Here is a 21,894-nt window from a genome sequence, read left to right as displayed (position 1 = left end):
GACCACCACCCACGACCCGCATACAAGCCGACCCCCCAACTTTTGGCCCCCTTTTTGGGGGTCAAAAATTCGGCTTGTATGCGAGTATATACGGTAATCTGTTTTTTAGACCAATTCCATCAATCTGATCAAATTGGAGTGAGCCAGAACAATCGTTTTTGAGCGATCTTACAACTGAATCAGACGATCGATGGTCTGGAGAACTGTATCGTTAATGGCAATTTTAAGGTTTGGTTATCTTTCAGCAATCTATACATGATTTGCATTATGACCCTGGGTGAGGGTTGTAATCTTTTTCCATCTAACAACAGATTTTTCTTCTTTTTTTTTTTAAATATCCAGTCCAGTTTTGTTGAGCACCTATGACAGTGGTCCTCTAACTACAGCATGCTAAGCCTTTTTGCCCAGCCCCCCCCCCCCCCCCCCCCAAATGGATTTCCTTGCACTGCCTCCCACGGCCTGCCAGCCCCCAAATGCAGAATAGCAGAGAGAGCACTTGGTTTAAATACTTTGCTATTTACCTGACCTGACTGGATTAGGTCTCCTCTTCCACCACAGAGCGGCACGGTTTGCCAATATCCTCGTGAAGGGAACCCGGATGTGATTGGGACTTGGAGGATGATTTCAGGAAACAGTGTCCTGCCGTGGTAGAAAAGGAGAACCAATCCAGCGCCTGGATCAGTTAAATAGCAAAGGCTTTGATCCAAGCGCTCCTTGTGCTACTCAGCATTTGGGGGCTGGTATGCTGAGGGGATGCATGTAGGGGATAGTAACTGAATAACTGCTTGTCAGATGTGGGGAGCAATTCATATGCAGCAATTACCCCGACATATAATGTATAGCATGTGGGGGATAAGTACTACATGTCATATTTGGGGGATAATTGCTGCAATTCATATGTGAGGGTGATTACATATATAGGGGGGATATTGGGGTGATTGCTGCATCATTTTTAGTTTAAATTGCTTTTATTGGGGTTGGGGTACTTTTATGTATGCCTCTTATATGCCCCCCTTGTGATGGTGCCTATATTTTGCTTTGTGCACCACATATTTCTCATTTCTATGCAACACACTGTAGGGAACTCGACGACTACACATTTTACATGGTATGTGTTTTTTCATGTGGGCACATTCATTTAAGAAAATATAATATGCTTAGTGCACCTATGGGTTATCAGCAAACATTGTGTTAAACTTTTGCTACTTCGGCCCCCAGAAATCTCAAAAAAAGTTTGGGGACCCCTGATCTATGGTATCTCTATTAGAGACGCTTTAGTATATCAGCACCTACATGTAGCCCGTGACTGGGGCTTTTTTGTATCATCCATAACTAATGTACAAACAGATCCACATCTCTGCCTCTAACAGTTAAATTAAGCAATTCCAATTTCCTTGTCCTAATGAGTCACTGATGTTTGTCACACTGACTTAAATAAATCATAACAGAGCAGGACACTTAAAATATAGTAAACTCTGACTTAGAAAGCATTACAAGTGTGAAAATCCCATTACAAGGCAACTTAATTAATGGCGAGGCTTAAATAGGATCTTGATCTTTTCTGAAACCAGTTAGACAATTATTTACCTTTTAAGCAATTAATGCAATTACCATTTCGCAAAGAAGTTATTCCGGACCAGTTCTGCTGAAAGCGTCAAACCTCCTTGGGGACACTTTAGACTTGGGGCTCATCTTTAGACTCAGGACTAATTGCATCTTTGGCTTTGTGCTCTCACCACGAGGCGGCTAATTGTTTAGGTAAATAGCAGATTAATTTAAATATGCATTGCTTATAATAAAAGCAAATGGTCTCCATTATGTTTGTCGCTCCCAGGCCGATTGCTATAAATCTTCCACCCAAGACCCATTAGGTTGGCGGAGGAGGCATGGATAGTCCACATTACTTCACAGCAGTAGCACTTTCTAGACATCAAACAGCACTTTTTGAAAGCAAGCATAAATCAGCTTAAACTCATTAGGTACCATTTGCACTGCTTACTGTTTCATTATTGCTCTCCTTAGGGAGAAGCAGCTGGCATCTATGCTCGATCCATAAAGATTTTTTTTTAAACAGTGAACTTTAAAAAGGGTGAAATATTTGTGATGGATAGTTATGATAGATTTTTCTTTTGAATCAAAAATGTCTGGGGCAAAGTTCAATAATTGCTTTATGAGAGAAAAAGGGCTGAAACACTGCCGCCTCAGAAATGGAAAAAAGCTTGGAAGATTTAATTGCAAAACAGTGGAGCGGCTTCGAAGCCATTCATTAGATTCAGTGTAAAATGTGCAAATATTTCCCTATCATCTAGTCGCCTTTTATATTTTCCCTTTCAGCATTTCCCTTCAGTCTTTCTGTACTCTATACGATTTTAGTCATAGAATAGAATCAGTCAGAATAAAAAGTTAAAAAACAAAACAAAAACTATGCTCCAAAGCATAGCAGAACTGAATACAGTGGTTACACTGTGTCTTCTACAATTATCTGGAGAAAAACCTTGTTTTTTGTTAAACGAATGGTAGATGTGAAGCTGCATACCAAATGTCTAGGCCAAAATTAACGTCAAGTGCTAAAATGCTATTTTCAAATGTTAGCAGACATCCTGAACTAACCTCAATCAGGAAAAAGCCCCCAATTATTAATTTTAGAAGAGCCATAAAGGGTTTCAACAATATAAACTGGATGCTAGTGTGTACCTATCCACTTTACAAAATGGGTGGAAAATCGTTCAGGAGAGAGTTCGTTGTTCACTTAAGGTCCCCCATAGTTCCAAATCTATGATGATATTAGGCAGCATCAAGTTTTTCGTCTTAGGGCTAGTTCACAGTGATCAGTTGCTTTGCAGAATAATTCTGCATGTCAACTCACTGCCCATTCAAATCTACAAGCCTGTTCACAATACTGCGCTGTAACGGATCATGCTACTCTAACTCGCTGCATATAGGCTTTGTATTAATGTCCATGTCCAGTCTCCATTGCAGTTCACACTCATAACTTGTATGTTATTCAACTGATTACTGTGAAGCCAGCCTAAAGCTATGTGCACACACAAGATTAAACTAAGCTGAGCCAATAAAGAACACCTTGAGCAAGAGTCTAGAGTGGGTACAGATGACCCTTGACTGATCCTCTGACTTTACTCACCCCGCCTGTGAACCCTTACCCATAGAAATAGAATTTGTCACTAGCCTACAGGTTAGAGATGGGTCTGCACAGCAACAGCCAGGAACTGTCGCACAGGAGTAGCGAGTCGCTATTCCTGCTTGCAGATAGTCCTCATAAGTGCGTACTTGGCTTTACACCGCACCCAAACCTATAGGCACTAGCTTACAACAAGAATATTTAGCAATGATGCTATGTTGTCAGTAGATAACTTAAAACACAAGAAAGGATTTCTGCACAACTGTGTCAATCAATGTGTGCTAGGTCATGGGTAAGCATACATAAAGGAAAGATTTATGACCAAAAAGCAGCACCACAAACGTATGTAGACAGAAGTAACCACAATTTTATTAAGTACATATTACACACTACAGTGGTGTGAAAAACTATTTGCCCCCTTCCTGATTTCTTATTCTTTTGCATGTTTGTCACACTTAAATGTTTCTGCTCATCAAAAACCGTTAACTATCAGTCAAAGATAACATAATTGAACACAAAATGCAGTTTTAAATTATGGTTTTTATTATTTATTGAGGAAAAAAAACCTCAAAACCTACATGGCCCTGTGTAAAAAAGTGATTGCCCCCCTTGTTAAAAAAATAACTTAACTGTGGTGTATCAAACCTGAGTTCAATTTCTGTAGTCACCCCCAGGCCTGATTACTGCCACACCTGTTTCAATCAAGATATCACTTAAATAGGAGCTATCTGACACAGAGAAGTAGACCAAAAGCACCTCAAAAGCTAGACATCATGCCAATATCCAAAGAAATTCAGGAACAAATGAGAACAAAAGTACTGTAATTGAGATCAGTGTTCTCCCCAGAATTTTTCCAGCCGGGTGGCATGAAATAGTAGCCGGGTGGCATGAAAAAGCAGCCGGGTGGGGCGAGATGAAAATGCAGGGCAACTCTGCTTACAGCATTGGAGGAGGTGAGAAGGTGTGCCGATGACAGCCGGGTGGTCACCAAATCAAGCCGGGTGGAGCACCCGGCTAAAAGAGCCTGGGGAGAACACTGGAGATCTATCAGTCTGGTAAAGGTTATAAAGCCATTTCTAAAGCTTTGGGACTCCAGCGAACCACAGTGAGAGCCATTATCCACAAATGGCAAAAACATGGAACAGTGATGAACCTTACCAGGAGTGGCTGGCCGACCAAAATTACCCCAAGAGCGCAGAGAAAACTCATCCGAGAGGCCACAAAAGGCCCCAGGACAACATCTAAAGAACTGCAGGCCTCACTTGCCTCAATTAAGGTCAGTGTTCACAACTTCAACATAAGAAAGAGACTGGGCGAAAACGGCCTGCATGGCAGATATCCAAGGCGCAAACCACTTTTAAGCAAAAAGAACATTAATGCTCGTCTCAATTTTTCTAAAAAACATCTCAATGATTGCCAAGACTTGTGGGAAAATACCTTGTGGACCGCCGAGACAAAAGTTGAACTTTTTGGAAGGTGCGTGTCCTGTTAAATCTGTAGTAGAAGTAACACAGCATTTCAGCAAAAGAACATCATACCAACAGTAAAATATGGTGGTGGTAGTGTGATGGTCTGGGGTTGTTTTGCTGCTTCAGGACCTGGAAGGCTTGCTGTGATAGATGGAACCATGAATTCTACTGTCTACCAAAAAATCCTGAAGGAGAATGTCCGGCCATCTGTTCGTCAACTCAAGCTGAAGCGATCTTGGGTGCTGCAGCAGGACAATGACCCAAAAGACACCAGCAAATCCACCTCTAAATGGCTGAAGAAAAACAAAATGAAGACTTTGGAGTGGCCTAGTCAAAGCCCTGACCTGAATCCTATTGAGATGTTGTGGCATGACCTTAAAAAGGCAGTTCATGCTAGGAAACCCTCAAATAAAGCTGAATTACAACAATTCTGCAAAGATGAGTGGGCCAAAATTCCTCCAGAGCGCTGTAAATGACTTGATGCAAGTAATCGCAAACGCTTGATTGCAGTTATTGCTGCTAAGGGTAGCCCAACCAGTTATTAGGTTCAGGGGGCAATTTCTTTTTCACACAGGGCCATGTAGGTTTTGAGGTTTTTTTCTCACTAAATAATAAAAACCATCATTTAAAACTGCATTTTGTGTTCAATTATGTTATCTTTGACTAATAGTTAACGGTTTTTGATGAGCAGAAACATTTAAGTGTGACAAACATGCAAAAGAATAAGAAATCAGGAAGGGGGCAAATAGTTTTTCACACCACTGTATATATAAAAACCATTAAAAACACATCTGCTGGTGAACCTCATATAGAATATGATCAACATGACACCTATAATAGATGGCATAAATATATATCAGCAAATATATTTTCACCTTATGGTGCTCAGATAAGAGCTCCCACAGTGAAGAACCCGGGTTCAAAAAGTGCTCAAATATATTTGCTGATATATATTTATGCCATCTATTATAGGTGTCATGTTGATCATATTCTATATGAGGTTCACCAGCAGATGTGTTTTTAATGTTTTTTATATATAGTGTGTAATATGTACTTAATAAAATTGTGGTTACTTCTGTCTACATACGTTTGTGGTAACTTAAAACACACCTATCACTAGAACAAATCTACTTAAGATTGCTGACTGAATAAGCAGAGGTTTATCTCATGAATTTAAATTCTGTGTTGCAGTAAAGAGCTACCGGTAATCAGGAAAATAGGTTGCCTCTGTTCAGTGTATTTTTACCTACCAGAACTGTAAAGACTGCGCGGTTAAGAATATCGTTATCAAAACTTCTAACTAAAAATGAAGTACAAAAGTGAAGAATGTAACTGCAAGATGAAGAAAGTGTTACTTTTATAAGTAGCAAGAATGAAATGTAATCTTCACCACAGACGTTTCATTTACAGTTTCACAACACTCTCTCCATATTCCCAGCAAGGGTGATTTTCCATTCTTATGCATATTAAAACATTAACTGAAGGCAAATGCAGCAAGCAATACTATACGAACAAAAGATATAAAAAAAAATTAAAAAAAAAGATAAAAAAACAAACAAACAAACATTTTCAGTAGGTCTTGTATGATACGCTGATAGCCCGGGGTGAGGCACTAGTTACATATCAGCATGCAGAAAAGTCTGCTATAAAGTTGTGATAGGGCAACGTTCCCTTCACATCCAGTCTGTGAAGCATGGAATGAGGTGCAATGTGTGAGAGCTACAGGCTGCTTTAGTCCCCTCTCATGTGGCCAACAGCCAAACGGAGCCAAGTCTGGCAGCAGATGGGGTCTTGGCATCACCCTAGCAGTCCCTGCATTAGCAGCATCTGCTCATTACCTGGCACAACGGACACTTCTATCTACCTCCCCCCTCCTGTTTCCTGCCCACCCTATGTGCTACAATCAAAGCAGCTTGAACTACATTTGAATTTTATTATTTGATGTGAATAAAAGCATATTCATTCAAATAAATAAATAATTTGAGGGGAAAAAAAAAACATAAAAAGCCAGCAAGAGGCAGAGAAAGGTTGTCCTATGGCTGGCATTTGATTATTAAGTTACCACAGCCATTTCGGCCAAATCACTCCAATGTACCAATAAAAAAATGTAAACCTACATATTAGATTTTTGCACTAAAACAAAAAATACAGTCAGGAGGGGAAGAAGAGCGCTCATCATGCTTTGTAAAATATATGACTTCTAGAAATGCGATTCAGCTAGAGGTTAATAAAATGCACATATTACCTTGTAAAGCTAATCTAGAACAACATTGAACCATGTTTGTATAAACCCCAATATGTAAAATGTTTATGAATGTGGGTAGTAGATTTTCTAGGGGATGAAGGGCAAGCCTAAAAAAATAGGCCAAAAACGATGCACCCCCCCCCGATACACCAACCCTCCAATGTGCCGCCGAATCCCTCAATGCAGCTTGTGCATTGGAGTGTGTATTTCTCTACTTGTCCTTGTTCCTCCTCTGGCCCCCACAACAGCTTCTGAACTGGCCACGGTCATGTGACCACAGTGAGCCTAGAGCTCTAGTGGCCAGTTCAGAAGTTGCCAGATTAGGTGCATGCAAGCCAGAGCAAGGACAGATAGGCTAAAGGGGGCCATACACTTATAGATTTGCAGCAGATTCAACCATCAGATAGATTTCTGTCAGATGCCTGTCAGGTTGAATCTCACAGGAATCTATCTGATGTGTGCCACACACTAGGAACAGCTTTCCAATAGATTTCAGAATGAAATCCATTGCAATTCTATGGGCCATCGATCTGCTGCCAACAGCCTATCTTCCTAGATTTTCCATCCGGACCGATCCAATCGAAATCTGCTGGAAATCAATCGATCATGCTTTCTGCTGCATAGATTTCTAGCCGATTCGATCAGAGCAGTCGAATCGGCCATCAATCGATGGCTGAAATCAACCAGTGTATGGGTCCCTTTAGAGCCAACGTTCTACTTCACTTTTAATATGCAAATAATTCAAATATAATGCAGAATTATGCAAATATTACTGTAAATCTATGCAGCTTGTAAAAAACAAAAACATAACAAAACAAACAAAAACAATCAAATGCTTTCACTGCAAGATTTGATTAGTACATTTTATAATAGATTTTCATAATTATTAGCATAATTTTGGATCATAGTAATTCGCATAATTCTTAGTCATATCAAATTTATTCGTACCTCAATGACCTTCCCTGCCGACTAATGTGGACTTTGGTACATGTAGATTTTGGGCAAGACATTTATTTAACACAGTACAAACATACATGGCATTAACATGTAGCTTTAATAAAAAAAACAGCAGGCAGTCTAAGGGTTAAAAGAGGTAATGGTTTTCTTAGAAGATGGACACATTGCTCTGTGCACAAATTTTTACATTTTCCCTTACAAATTATTTCAAACACATTTGTTTGATGTAGCAATCAGATAATAATGATCATGTTAAATTAAAATCAGAACTCTAATGATATACTCAAGTCCTGAGACTTCAAAACTAATACATGAAACCTCTGTAAATAAATTTTGTAAAAACAAATAAACAAAAAAAAAAAGAAAAGGAAAATTCTATCTCACCGCTGGAAAAATTGTAAGGCTACCTGCCCACTGAGGATGCCTTCTCAAAATGCCCTTTTACAAAAATGAACTACGTGAAGATAAAATGAAAACACTGCTGACAAGCCGCTACAGTACTACAATTAATACAGAAGGAGATGATCATTGGAGTAAAGAGGTTTTTTTTTTTTTTTTTCCACAGTAGAGATGTTAATGTGATGCATAAAATATTTGTACCCATCTAAACTTACTAGAATTTATAATAATGGAGAAGTTGCAATTTATCCAATCCTGTCTTAATGTCTTTTCTGAAAATAGAGTTAATTTGAACTTCTTTCAGAACTTGAATGTTTTGCTTTAAATACAGGAGTTTTTTTAAACCATTATAAAAAATGATATATTCATATATTTGATATATAAAAAGTGAATTCAATATTTGACACAACTGACAGCGATAATTATAGTGGCAAATCACAACCACCCCCACTTCTTAACCATCATCGATCAAAGAAAAAAAATAGGTTTGGCTGGAAATTAATGAGAGGGTTAATATTGTGCCATTTGCAACCAGACAATGTTGGCTGCGGAACATACCTGGCATCAAACAGCCTCAGAGCTCTAAGCCTCAGAAGAATTGAAAACGAGTTTAATGGGTGCTGCGCTTGTGTGTTTTCCTAATGCACATGTAAAAGAAGGGGGAAAAAAGGCACGACAGCCAAAGTGTCCACTCAAACTAAAATGGGTGTTTTGTGTGAGCAAGCCACAGCTGTTTTATTATTCTTCCTAAAAGACTTTTATCCAAGCATTACATTAACCTCATACGAAGCACATACAAAAGCATTAGGGATACAAGAGATAAAATTGCTCTGCTACATGCTGTGCTGAATAACATGACCCAATTCAATAACATTAACAACACAGGAATTGGGCAGGAGAAATTGTGAATTTGTGTACCCATATTACGCCTGTCAGGTACTACAAACTAGTATTAGTGTCCATGGGGCCTTATGGAATTGGCACTTAAGTGATTAAATCTTTAAACTTTAGGAAGTATGTCTAGGAAACCTATATTTGGGACCATTAGTTAAAATATTATATGAATCCAATATAGATGAAGTAGGTTAGCAACTAGCTTAACGTGGACCAGAGATGAAGCACCCTCATGTATTTCACCATATACAGTGGAGGAAATAATTATTTAACCCCTCACTGATTTTGTAAGTTTGTCCAATGACAAAGAAATGAAAAGTCTCAGAACAGTATCATTTCAATTGTAGGTTTATTTTAACAGTGGCAGATAGCACATCAAAAGGAAAATCGAAAAAATAACCTTAAATAAAAGATAGCAACTGATTTGCATTTCATTGAGTGAAATAAGTTTTTGAACCCTCTAACAATAAAAGACTTAATACTTAGTGAAAAAACCCTTGTTTGCAAGCACAGAGGTCAAACGTTTCTTGTAATTGATGACCAAGTTTGCACACATTTTAGGAGGAATGTTGGTCCACTCCTCTTTGCAGATCATCTCTAAATCCCTAAGGTTTCGAGGCTGTCTCTGTGCAACTCTGAGCTTGAGCTCCCTCCATAGGTTTTCTATTGGATTAAGGTCCGGAGACTGACTAGGCCACTCCATGACCTTAATGTGCTTCTTCTTGAGCCACTCCTTTGTTGCCTTTGCTGTATGTTTTGGGTCATTGTCATGCTGGAACACCCATCCATGACCCATTTTCAGTTTCCTGGCAGAGGGAAGGAGGTTGTCGTTCAGGATTTCACGATACATGGCTCAATCCATTTTCCTGTTAATGCGATTAAGTTGTCCTGTGCCCTTAGCAGAAAAACATCCCCAAAGCAAAATGTTTCCACCCTCATGCTTGACGGTGGGGACGGTGTTTTGGGGGTCATAGGTAGCATTTTTCTTCCTCCAAACACAGCGAGTTGAGTTAATGCCAAAGAGCTCTATTTTGGTCTCATCAGACCACAGCACCTTCTCCCAGTCACTCACAGAATCATTCAGGTGTTCATTGGCAAACTTCAGACGGGCCTACACATGTGCCTTCTTGAGCAGGGGGACCTTGCGAGCCCTGCAGGATTTTAATCCATTGCGGTGTAATGTGTTTCCAATGGTTTTCTTGGTGACTGTGGTCCCTGCTAATTTGAGGTCATTCACTAACTCCTCCCGTGTAGTTCTAGGATGCTTTTTCACCTTTCTCAGAACCATTGACATTCCACGAGGTAAGATCTTGCGTGGAGCCCCAGAGCGAGGTTGATTGATGGTCATTTTGTGCTCCTTCCATTTTCGAACAATCGCACCAACAGTTGTCACCTTCTCTCCCAGCTTCTTGCTAATGGTTTTGTAGCCCATTCCAGCCTTGTGCAGGTCTACAATTTTGTCTCTGACATCCTTGGACAGCTCTTTGGTCTTTCCCATGTTGGAGAGTTTGGAGTCTGCTTGATTGATTGATTCTGTGGACAGGTGTCTTTTATACAGGTGACTAGTTAAGACAGGTGTCCTTAATGAGGGTGACTAATTGAGTAGAAGTGTCTAACCACTCTGTGGGAGCCAGAACTCTTAATGGTTGGTAGGGGTTCAAAAACCTATTTCACGCAATGAAATGCAAATCAGTTGCTATCTTTTATTTAAGGTTATTTTTTCGATTTTCCTTTTGATGTGCTATCTGCCACTGTTAAAATAAACCTACCATTGAAATGATACTGTTCTGAGACTTTTCATTTCTTTGTCATTGGACAAACTTACAAAATCAGTGAGGGGTCAAATAATTATTTCCTCCACTGTATATCAATGGGAACATTAGAGAAAACACCTACCCTGCTCTCTGTTTCATTCTTCTCTGCTCAGCCTGCTTCTAATCAGCCCTGATAAAATCCCTGACTGAGCATTCAGTCTGGCTTTGCTCATGAATCATTATAGCAGGGTCTGTCTTCTCTGATGTCTTTTGAAGTGCAAGCCTGCCCCCTTCTGGCTCTGCTATAATGACTCAGCTATAAGGATTCCTAAGCAAAGCCAGACTGAATGCTCAGTCAGGGATTTTATCTAGGGCTGTGGAGTTGGTACAGAAATCTTCCAACTCCGATTTCTCAGTTTACGAAACTGACGACTCCGACTCCAGGTACCCAAAATTGCTCCGACACCCTGATTTTATCAGGGCTGATTAGAAGCAGTCTGAGCAATGAAGGATGAAACAGAGAAAGGTAGGTGTTTTCTCCTATGTTCCCACTGATATACAGGATCTTCTCAAAAAATTAGCATATTGTGATAAAGTTCATTATTTTCTGTAATGTACTGATAAACATTAGACTTTCATATATTTTAGATTCATTACACACAAGTGAAGTAGGTCAAAGCCTTTTATTGTTTTAATATTGATGATTTTGGCATACAGCTCATGAAAACGTAAAATTCCTATCTCAAAAAATTAGCATATCACGAAAAGGTTCTCTAAACGAGCTATTAACCTAATCATCTGAATCAACTAATTAACTCTAAACACCTGCAAAAGATTCCTGAGGCTTTTAAAACTCCCAGCCTGGTTCATTACTCAAAACCGCAATCATGGGTAAGACTGCCGACCTGACTGCTGTCCAGAAGGCCATCATTGACACTCTCAAGCAAGAGGGTAAGACACAGAAAGAAATTTCTGAACGAATAGGCTGTTCCCAGAGTGCTGTATCAAGGCACCTCAGTGGGAAGTCTGTGGGAAGGAAAAAGTGTGGCAGAAAATGCTGCACAACGAGAAGAGGGGACCGGATCCTGAGGAAGATTGTGGAGAAGGACCGATTCCAGACCTTGGGGGACCTGCGGAAGCAGTGGACTGAGTCTGGAGTAGAAACATCCAGAGCCACCGTATACAGGTGTGTGCAGGAAATGGGGTACAGGTGCCACATTCCCCAGGTCAAGCCATTTTTTAACCAGAAACAGCGGCAGAAGCGCCTGACCTGGGCTACAGAGAAGCAGCACTGGACTGTTGCTCAGTGGTCCAAAGTACTTTTTTCAGATGAAAGCAACATTTGCACATCATTCGGAAATCAAGGTGCCAGAGTCTGGAGAAAGACTGGGGAGAGGGAAATGCCAAAATGCCTGAAGTCCAGTGTCAAGTACAGGTCAGGCATTTCTGCCACGGTTTCTGGTTCAAAAGTGGCTTTATCTGGGGAATGCGGCACCTGTAGCCCATTTCCTGTACATGCCTGTATACGGTGGCTCTGGATGTTTCTACTCCAGACTCAGTCCACTGCTTCCACAGGTCCCCAAGGTCTGGAATCGGTCCATCTCTACAATCTTCCTTAGAGTCCGGTCACCTCTTCTCGTTGTGCAGCGTTTTGTGCCACACTTTTTCCTTCCCACAGACTTCCCACTGAGGTGCCTTGATACAGCACTCTGGGAACAGCCTATTTGTTCAGAAATTTCTTTCTGTGTCTTACCCTCTTGCTCGAGAGTGTCAATGATGGCCTTCTGGACAGCAGTCAGGTCGGCAGTCTTACCCATGATTGCGGTTTTGAGTAATGAAACAGGCTGGGAGTTTTTAAAAGCCTCGGGAATCTTTTGCAGGTGTTTAGAGTTAATTAGTTGATTCAGATGATTAGGTTAATAGCTCGTTTAGAGAACCTTTTCATGATATGCTAATTTTTTGAGATAGGAATTTTGGGTTTTCATGAGCTGTATGCCAAAATCATCAATATTAAAACAATAAAATGCTTTGAACTACTTCAGTTGTGTGTAATGAATCTAAAATATATGAAAGTCTAAAGTTCATCAGTACATTACAGAAAATAATGAACTTTATCACAATATGCTAATTTTTTGAGAAGATCCTGTATATGGTAAAATACATGAGGGTGCTTTATCTCTGGTTCACTTTAAGCAAGGAACAGGTTATTTTCATGTAACAGAATTTTGACGAGCCCTCTTTCCATTTAGATTGAGGATGTATTTCAGACCTCGGGTTTTCACCAAATACACAGATTACTTGGGACTCTGCAGAGACCTGATGCAAAATGTCCATTATACTCCAGTGTAAGCTGCAGTGCACATGCTTTATATGCAATAAAGTAACCCCAGACTGATTTAAAAGTGCACTTAATTAAACATTGTTATCTTACAATGAACTGTTACTAGGTTAACAGGTTAGGCATTATCCCATTAAATAATAATAGAGGCAATTGGAGAGTTCTTCCCTACCTCCACTATCGACGTGCAAGTAAGGTAATGCTTTATATATTGTGTGTCCTAACCCTACACGTTATTAATGCTGAGTATTTCAGGATGGATAGATTTGAAAAGTTTATCAGTTTCTGATTGAATCTACCAGTGATCTACTGACTCCAGTAATACACAATTTATAAAGATTAATTTTGGAGGGTTTATTACTTGAGAGCAAATTTGAACTGAGTAAGTGGGGACTGATGGCTGAATAGCTTTGTAGGCGTTCATGCAAAAAGGTTTGGGCACCCGAAATAGCCGCTAGTAAAATATCTGTACATTTAATGGTATTCAACAATTTTGCATTGATAACTACAATAGTAAAATATTGGGGAATTATACCGATATTTTACTACAACTAAACCTAACCCTTTGCTCACACAGAATCCTCCCTCTACCTAAGCCTAAAACACCTCCCCCCCAAAGCCTAACCAGCCACCTGCTGATGCCTAATCCTAACTACCCCACCCCCTCCGATGTCTAACCCTAACTGGCCTGACTCCCCCTTCCCCCCCACTGAGGCATAACTTTAAAAAACAAAACAAAAAACAAAAACACTGACTCCCAACCTTAAAGAGAACCTGAACTGAAAATAAAAAGTCAAAATAACCATACACAGGTCAAACTGACCTCCTGTGTAATCTACTGCTCAATCTCTTTCTCCTCGGTTGGATCCCATTTGTCCACTGTGATCAATGGAATTCTCTATCCTCCAATTTAAAAATGGCCATTACCCCATAACAGTTTCCTGGTCAGCACACAGTTAAACTGTAATATCGCCCACTTGAGCCATAAGGAAACATGGACATTACCTTGCACATTCAGTTGTAACTGACAGCTGCTGATTATATAACTGACAGCAACTGGTATATTTCAGTTCTGACTAAATATTGTCAGAACTGGGAGGGATCACTGTAAGAAGAAAATGATGAGCTTCTGAGAGAAACTGACGGTGAGGTTAGTATGTGTATGTGATATTCATTTGCAGGTACATCATGTGTTTATTATAAATAATTGTACTCGTTTCAGGTTCCCTTTAAAAAGAATGCCCCCACCTGAAGAAGAAAATTGATGCCTAACCTTAAACCCCCCCCCCCCCCCCGTCACAAAAACGGAAAAATATTAGGGCCTCCCTCTATGCAAACTGCGGCTAGAAATAGCAGGTGCTCAAACATCCACAGTGCCTCAATTTCAGGCTTCCGCTTTGTACTGCATTGAACTGGCAGGGGCAAGATACAGAAAGCAGATTTACATCTTGTGAGCTGTGACTAGTCAGTCCTAGAAGGGCCCTAGCAATTCTTTTTTCTTTTACACAGGAGAGATTTTCACACCGTATCAAATAATACCTCTGGCCCAATCCAATTCCCTTTTTCTCCTAGAAGATAACTCAATCTTTTTAAACTACGGTAACTTTTGCACTCTGAAGTTGAAAAAGTCCCAAAAGTAGGTGAAAGGGTCCTGTCAAAATTATTCCTTTTTCTTGCCTGTTGGTGGTATAAAAGGTATTTTATTGACAACGTGAAAATGTCACCAAAAATAAAACTTAGGAGTAAACGTGAATTGGTTCGGGCCTCTCTTTAGCCTCAAGTAAGTAAAAACTATTCTAAATTATGTGTCCCAAAAGAGAGTGGAGTCTTCCTCACTTGCTCCACTTAGAGGAACTGTACTGACTAACAATAAAATTGCTTATTTTTTATAATATTATTTTATAAATTATGAAGTCAGTATTTGCCTACTGTAAAAATCTTTCTTCACCCTTTCCTTTCCCAATTTACATTCACAAATGCATTGTGCTGACATCTTTGGTGCGGTCAGGTGCAGCTCTGCAGAATGTTTGTATATGAAGTGTTCCACAGCCAGTAGAAAATAATACCTGGTCTCCCAGGATGCTCTGGGAGGAGAATTCTAAAAAGCCTAGGCTGATCTGACAGGAAGGGCTGGCTACTATAAATATACATAAATATAGATATGCCTCTCAGTGTTATCCTCTACCATTTTTAATACTAATTAATAATACTAACTTCCCTGGCTATATTCCCTACCCTTCCCAATCGACTTCTAACCCTACCAGATACTGACCTCCTGTTCTTGTCCCTCCAGCACACAATCCACCAATTGTGAACTGGTATCTCTAGCAATGGCATTTTGGATACACAGTAACTAAGCACTCAATATCCATGTTACGTTTATGACATGGTCACATGTAAAAAGGATTGACCAAAAGTTTTCACTAGTTTTACTGGTTATTGGCCTCAATTCATAAAGCATTACCGCATTCGGTAATGCAGAAAACAGCTGACTTTACCGAGCACCACATGGAAAACTGAAATTACCGAGCAGTGAGGTAAATTACCGACATGTGTGGTAATTACTTCAACACGTCAGTAAATGTCAATTCATAAAGCCTTCAACAAGCGGTAATACCCACGCTAATTACTGCCACCTCTGGTGTGGTCTTAACAAATGCGAAGTCTGTGTGAGTCTGTGCGGGGAACCATGACTCGCAAAAGCAGAGACAGTTGTGACTGACAGGAGCAGGAAGCCAATAGAAACGGCCCCTGTCTCCTGATCAGATTTTGATAGGACCCGCAGGCTTCTCAGAGGAACAAAACTTTTCTAGCCCCAGGCAGCCAGCAGAGAATGGGAACAAAACAGATTTCCAGAGAAACCCTTCAGCTGTGTAACCCATTCAGTTCCTGTTTGAATAAGCGGAGGAACTAGTGGGTAAAATCACCTAAGTATGACATATGTAAAGTCTCTTGGAGTTCATCTAAGCTGTGGCAACTAAACAAAATGTTAAGAAAGACTAATGGACAGAAATTCAGATGGAGCAGAGGCAGTATAACAAACATGCATTCTAAAGGGATGTCGGGGATGCCTCTTACTATATAATGCCCTCACTGCCTGTAACAGCTTGTAACAAAAGACAGACAGCTCCACACTTCTGCTGTTACCGCTCAACTGGCTTCGGTAATTTACCGCACTTCAAAGGCACCTGTGAAAATCTTTAGGAATTAGCACAAAAAAAGTCTACAATACAGAATGCGGTATTTTAAAGAGACCCAGAGACGAACGCAAGTACAGCTTTGATACTTACCAGGGGCTTCCTCCCACCCCAAACATGTCTAAGTCTGGTCCGCAGTTCAGCCGCGGTGAGCTCCGTTACCAGACTCATGCGCGGGAGGTCTGCGCATGCGCAGTAGACCCTGACTGGCATCGACTAAGGACGGTAACGGAGCTCACCGCGGCCAAACTGCAGACCGCTGGAAACCAACGTGGGACTTAGCCATGTTTATGGGGCGGGAGGAAGCCCCGGGTAAGTATCAAAGCTGTACTTGCATTCGTCTCTGGGTCTCTTAACGACCAGAAATTTTTATCGCACAGCCTTTTATGAATCAAGGCCATTATGTGCATTGGTAACGCAGGCCCTGTAATAGCATGTTGCAGAAAAGATGTATGCAAAGGGCTTGAATGAGGGGATGGAGACTTTTGGATACATGAAATAGATAGGATCATGTTATAGAATTAGGGAACTAGAGTGGTTGTAGGTTTTGTAAGTTGAAGACTACCTGATGTCTTGGTCTCCTTTTTTAAGTATATAATGTTATATGAATATAATTCCTGTTGTATGAATATGGATTTATAGTATCCATATATATTAAAAAAAAAATCTTTATGATTTATTTGGTATAATGTTTTATACTTATGGTGGGTCTAAGATATGGCTGTAGCATATCCTTGATGAAGAAAAAGTTTTGGAGAGGGGGTGCTTTAAGACGCAGGTGGAGGAGGAGATATGGATACATAAATATGGCAACCTAGGAGGACCAAACTACTGATCCTGAGGAAGACGACCGCTTTGATCGTTGAAACATGTTGATCTAGCTAGGAGGGGCGCCCCATAAGAACCTACTACCTACAGTGGTGGTCTCGGAAGTCATAGTCCACATACAGGCGCATTACCTAACTCAGCGCTGATTGTATGGTGGTGGACTGCAAGGAAGTACGGCCGCTTTGTCTGGTGGAACGCAGGAGAACGACACCAGGAAGTGATGTCAGCGGGGATTCCAGACACTGCCGGAGCGCAGAGTGTACTGTCCGGGCCAGTAGACGCGGTTTACCTTGTCAGTCCAGTGACGGGGAGTAGACCCTGCTCAAGATTTAGGGGCCTTAGCGCACAAATGCGCAGCAGGTATATAGCCTGGAGCCATGGATGGCAGCAGTGAACCTGAGGATCCTTACGTAGGAGATATTTCCCAGTGTGCATTACAGAGTACTGGTGGAATTGTATGCAGCCTCAGTGTGTGCCATCCAAGCGACTTTCTGAAGTGGCGATTAATATATACTTTGGAGGATTGCTTTTAGATCTCCTTGAGTCTTGATATATACAGCTATATTTTTCTCTCTTTTTTATGCATGCTATATATGTAACTTTTTAATATACCGTATATACTCGCATACAAGCCGAATTTTTGACCCCCAAAAAGGGGGTCAAAAGTTGGGGGGTCGGCTTGTATGCGAGTCTTCCCTGGTGGTCTAGTGGTGGGTTTTGGGTGGTCCGCGCCCCGCTCCCCCCGCGGCCGCCGCTGCTATTACCTGTTTAGGCTGCGGCCGCTTCCTAATCCGCATTCCCCTTCTGAACTTTCAGAGTGTATCACAGCAGCGCGCCCGGCGCTGCTGCTGTGACGATGCAGGGGGCAGGAAAGAGCGGTTCCCCTGGTAACGGCGATACAGATCGCCGCTATAGGGAGCCGCGCTCTTTCCTGCACTCCGCATCGTCACAGCAGCAGCGCCGGGCGCGCTGCTGTGATACACTCTGAAAGTTCAGAAGGGGAACGCGGATTAGAAAGCGGCCGCTGCCTAAGCAGGTAATAGCAGCGGTGGCCGCGGGGGGAGCACTACCTACCTATGCTAGACACTATACTGGCTAAACTGGGCACTTTACTAGCCATACTGGGGCACTATACTAGCTAAACTGGGCACTATACTAGCCATACTGGGGCACTTTACTAGCTAAACTGGGCACTATACTAGCTAAACTGGGCACTATACTGGCTAAACTGGGCACTATACTGGCTAAACTGGGCACTATACTGGCTAAACTGGGCACTATACTGGCTAAACTGGGCACTATACTGGCTAAACTGGGCACTTTACTAGCCATACTGGGGCACTATACTAGCTAAACTGGGCACTATACTAGCTAAACTGGGCACTATACTAGCTAAACTGAGGCACTACCTACCCATACTGGGCGCTATACTGGGCACTATACTAGCTAAACTGGGCACTTTACTAGCCATACTGGGGCACTATACTAGCTAAACTGGGCACTATACTAGCTAAACTGGGCACTATACTAGCTAAACTAAGGCACTACCTACCCATACTGGGCGCTATACTGGGCACTATACTGGCTATACTGGGCACTATACTGGCTATACTGGGCACTATACTAGCTATACTGGACACTACCTACCTATACTGGGCACTATACTAGCTATACTGGGACACACTGGGGGGCTGCACCAATCCAGCATTTCCTACCCCCGGCTTATATGGGGGCCAATCATTTTTCCCTGGTTTTTCAGGGAAAAGTTGAGGGGTCGGCTTATATGCAGGTCGGCTTATATGCGAGTATATACGGTATACATTTTTTAATATTGAGACATCAGGTACCCCCACTTTAGTGTGAGTGGTGTGAAAGGTTATTGTGTGTATGGATATTATCTTCTTTTATGTGTAATTTTTGCTTAAATAAAATATATATGAGCAGTATTCTATGATCTTTTTCATGTCCAGCGCTCCTTTTATCTAATTTTTAACATAATGTATGTAAAAGAGTTCAATGTTGTAGCTAAAAATGAAATATTACCATCCTCATATGCTGCTACAGCTAAAGACTTGTTGATCTGAACGTATGATACAGCACATCGTTGCCCAGAGTGATCAGTAGGGTGAGTGCTTTTCAGGAACGATTCTGCTATTCCTGAAGTCCGGGTGTCCCACAGACGTACATCTCCTGATGTGTACCTAAAGTGGAAATCAATACAAAGGGTGGAGTAAATACATTGAAATTATAACACTCACACAGCAATACACTTGTAGAGAGAGCCATGTCCGAAATAGCTTACAATCTAAGGGGAGAACTGAAGAAAGGATCGGTTCGGGAGCACACTGTAAACTGAATATGAAGTGGTAATGTTCCTTACTGAATAATGAAGGACAATATACAAACTGACCAATAGATGGCTAAATGTTCTATAACCAGAAGAGCTGTTTCTAGGTTGCTTTTTAATATTTCAAGGGTGGGTGAGTGTCAAATAAAATGCAGAAAGGAGTTCCATAGAACAGAAACCCAAGTAAAATCCTTTATGCATGAGTGAACTAGGTTGAAGAGTGTTGAAAGCATGAGCTGGAAGCTTGAACTGTATCATTTGTATGGAAGGCAGCCATTGGAGTGACTGATAGGTACAGAACCAGAGCAACAAGTGGAGGGCTAAAAGAGTTCAGTAGCCGACAATGATATATACTGTAGTGGAATATAATAACTATTCAGGTCAGAATACCTACTTTTACATTAATTCTGGTTTCAGCATCAGAAACACTTCCTATGTCTATATATGGCTGTATATTCGTATGTAGCCCCACCCTCCGGTGAGGTTTAGCCTAGGCTGTTTCTTATGCAGGATTCTCCTCCTACAGCATTCTAGTAAACCAGCAAACAAACATTTCACAGTGATGCACCTACCAGCAGTACAGAGGTGACTGCTGGTGATACATTTCAGAATGTAAATCAGGAAAGATTTTACAATGAGCAAACATTGACTAAACAATTAATTAATATTGTAAAACAAAGCAATTTTAGTCATTTAGTGCCCTGCTAGTAAAGGAAAAAAAAATATTGTCAGACATTGGAGTCAAAGACGTGGTAAATAAAGAGATTTTTTTTTCCTCTGACACGAATATGAACCTTATCTTAGGGGGTCACCTGTCCATGCTTAATAGTCTGTCAGCCTAGACAATCATAAATGATTGTTTTGGGTGAAAAGCGATCATAAATACTTAACCTCCCCGGCGTTCAATTTTCCCAGGATTTCTTTGCAAAAAGTGATACAATTTATTTTTAAAACTTTTTTTTTTTCCTGTAACTTGTCAAAATGTGTCAAGCAAGGGTCTAGTATACAGTGCAGGAGAGTATTGGTGTGTATGCACTTTTATACTGTTCACAGCATGTTTTTATGGATGGACATTTCTGTCCATACCGCTGGGGAGGTTAATGGCTTAATACATTCACAGTCTAATGGGCCTACAAAACTTTAGGTCCAATTTTGAAGGAGATCCAACTACACTACTTGTATGCTTTTGGGTTTTAGGAAGAAATCAGGGCAACCAGAGAATACTCACGCACAAGAAAATCTCTACTGCGCCTTTGCAGGACGCTACCAGCGACAGGAGCGCAAATAAGGACATGTGCAGCCAAGGCTGTGCAGTGGCTGAAAGCGAAGCTGAACCGCAGATCGTTAGGTACCGGCGCGGGGGCACAGGGCGACTGCAGGGGGCTGGCAGAAGTCCCAGGCAAGTACAACTGCCTATTTTATATGATTTAAAGAGGCGCTTTGGCGAAAAAGTGTACAATTTAAAGCACATGTAAACACATTCAAATAAGTACATTGTTCCCAGTGTAAAATGAGACCTAAATAACTTTTCTCCTATGTTGCTGTTACTTATAGTAGGTAGTAGAAATCTGACAGAACCGACAGGTTTTGGACTAGCCTATCTCCTCATGGGGGATTCTCAGCATGGCCTTTTTCCTTATAAAGGCATTCCCTGAAAAGGATTTATACAAATATGCTGGCCAGCCTCCCTGCTCACTGCACAGTTTTTTGGCAGTTGGATAGAGCAATCGCTATTCACTAAGTGCTTTTGGAAATAAAGTAAATCTTGAAAACCCCTATGAGGAGATAAGCTGGTCTAAAATAGAAAATATAAGATTTTTATATGTTCACATCAATAGGAACTATGATAATTTATATAGCTAACTTCTGGGAAACTCGTATTGTTTGATGAAAAACAACAAACAGATGCAACTACTTTGAACCATTGCGTTGTTATTTGGATGTTCTCAATGAGCAGACAAAACCGGAAGCAAAAATAAAATCAAGACAAAGCATTCTGCTGACTTTGGAAAGAGTGATGAGGGACAAACATCCAGGTTAATAAAGATCCCTGGGTTCTTCCATGCTGGTGAACTGCTCAGTCTCAGAGGCCACATTAGCTTTGTAATACCTAGATCCACAGGTCAAAGCAAAGGACAGCTATAACAACCTATGTACAATAGTAAAGATTGTACCTCTTCACACAGACAAAAAGAATGCTCTAATTCATTTCCCAACAATCCAAAACCAAATAAAAAAATTGTCTGGAGCAAGGCTTTAAAATGAATACTTATGTGAGGTGGGAGTCTGTGCAGTCTACCAACTAAATAAAATATGATTCTATACAT

At 40.9% G+C, this 21,894-nt stretch overlaps 1 protein-coding gene across 1 annotated transcript in view; it reads right to left on the bottom strand.

Annotated features, from left to right (window-relative positions):
- FBXW8 (F-box and WD repeat domain containing 8) overlaps positions 1–21,894 on the bottom strand; it is a 144,927-nt gene that overhangs the window by 61,175 nt on the left and 61,858 nt on the right. Inside the window, exon 5 of the mRNA XM_068246005.1 lies at positions 19,264–19,421. Within this exon, the coding sequence (XP_068102106.1) occupies positions 19,264–19,421 (158 nt within the window). The remainder of the gene's footprint in view (positions 1–19,263; positions 19,422–21,894) is intronic.

The sequence above is a fragment of the Hyperolius riggenbachi genome, chromosome 1 (genome assembly GCF_040937935.1).
Source record: "Hyperolius riggenbachi isolate aHypRig1 chromosome 1, aHypRig1.pri, whole genome shotgun sequence".
NCBI classification, from domain to species: domain Eukaryota; kingdom Metazoa; phylum Chordata; class Amphibia; order Anura; family Hyperoliidae; genus Hyperolius; species Hyperolius riggenbachi.
This window is presented reverse-complemented; position numbering and strand designations above follow the sequence as displayed.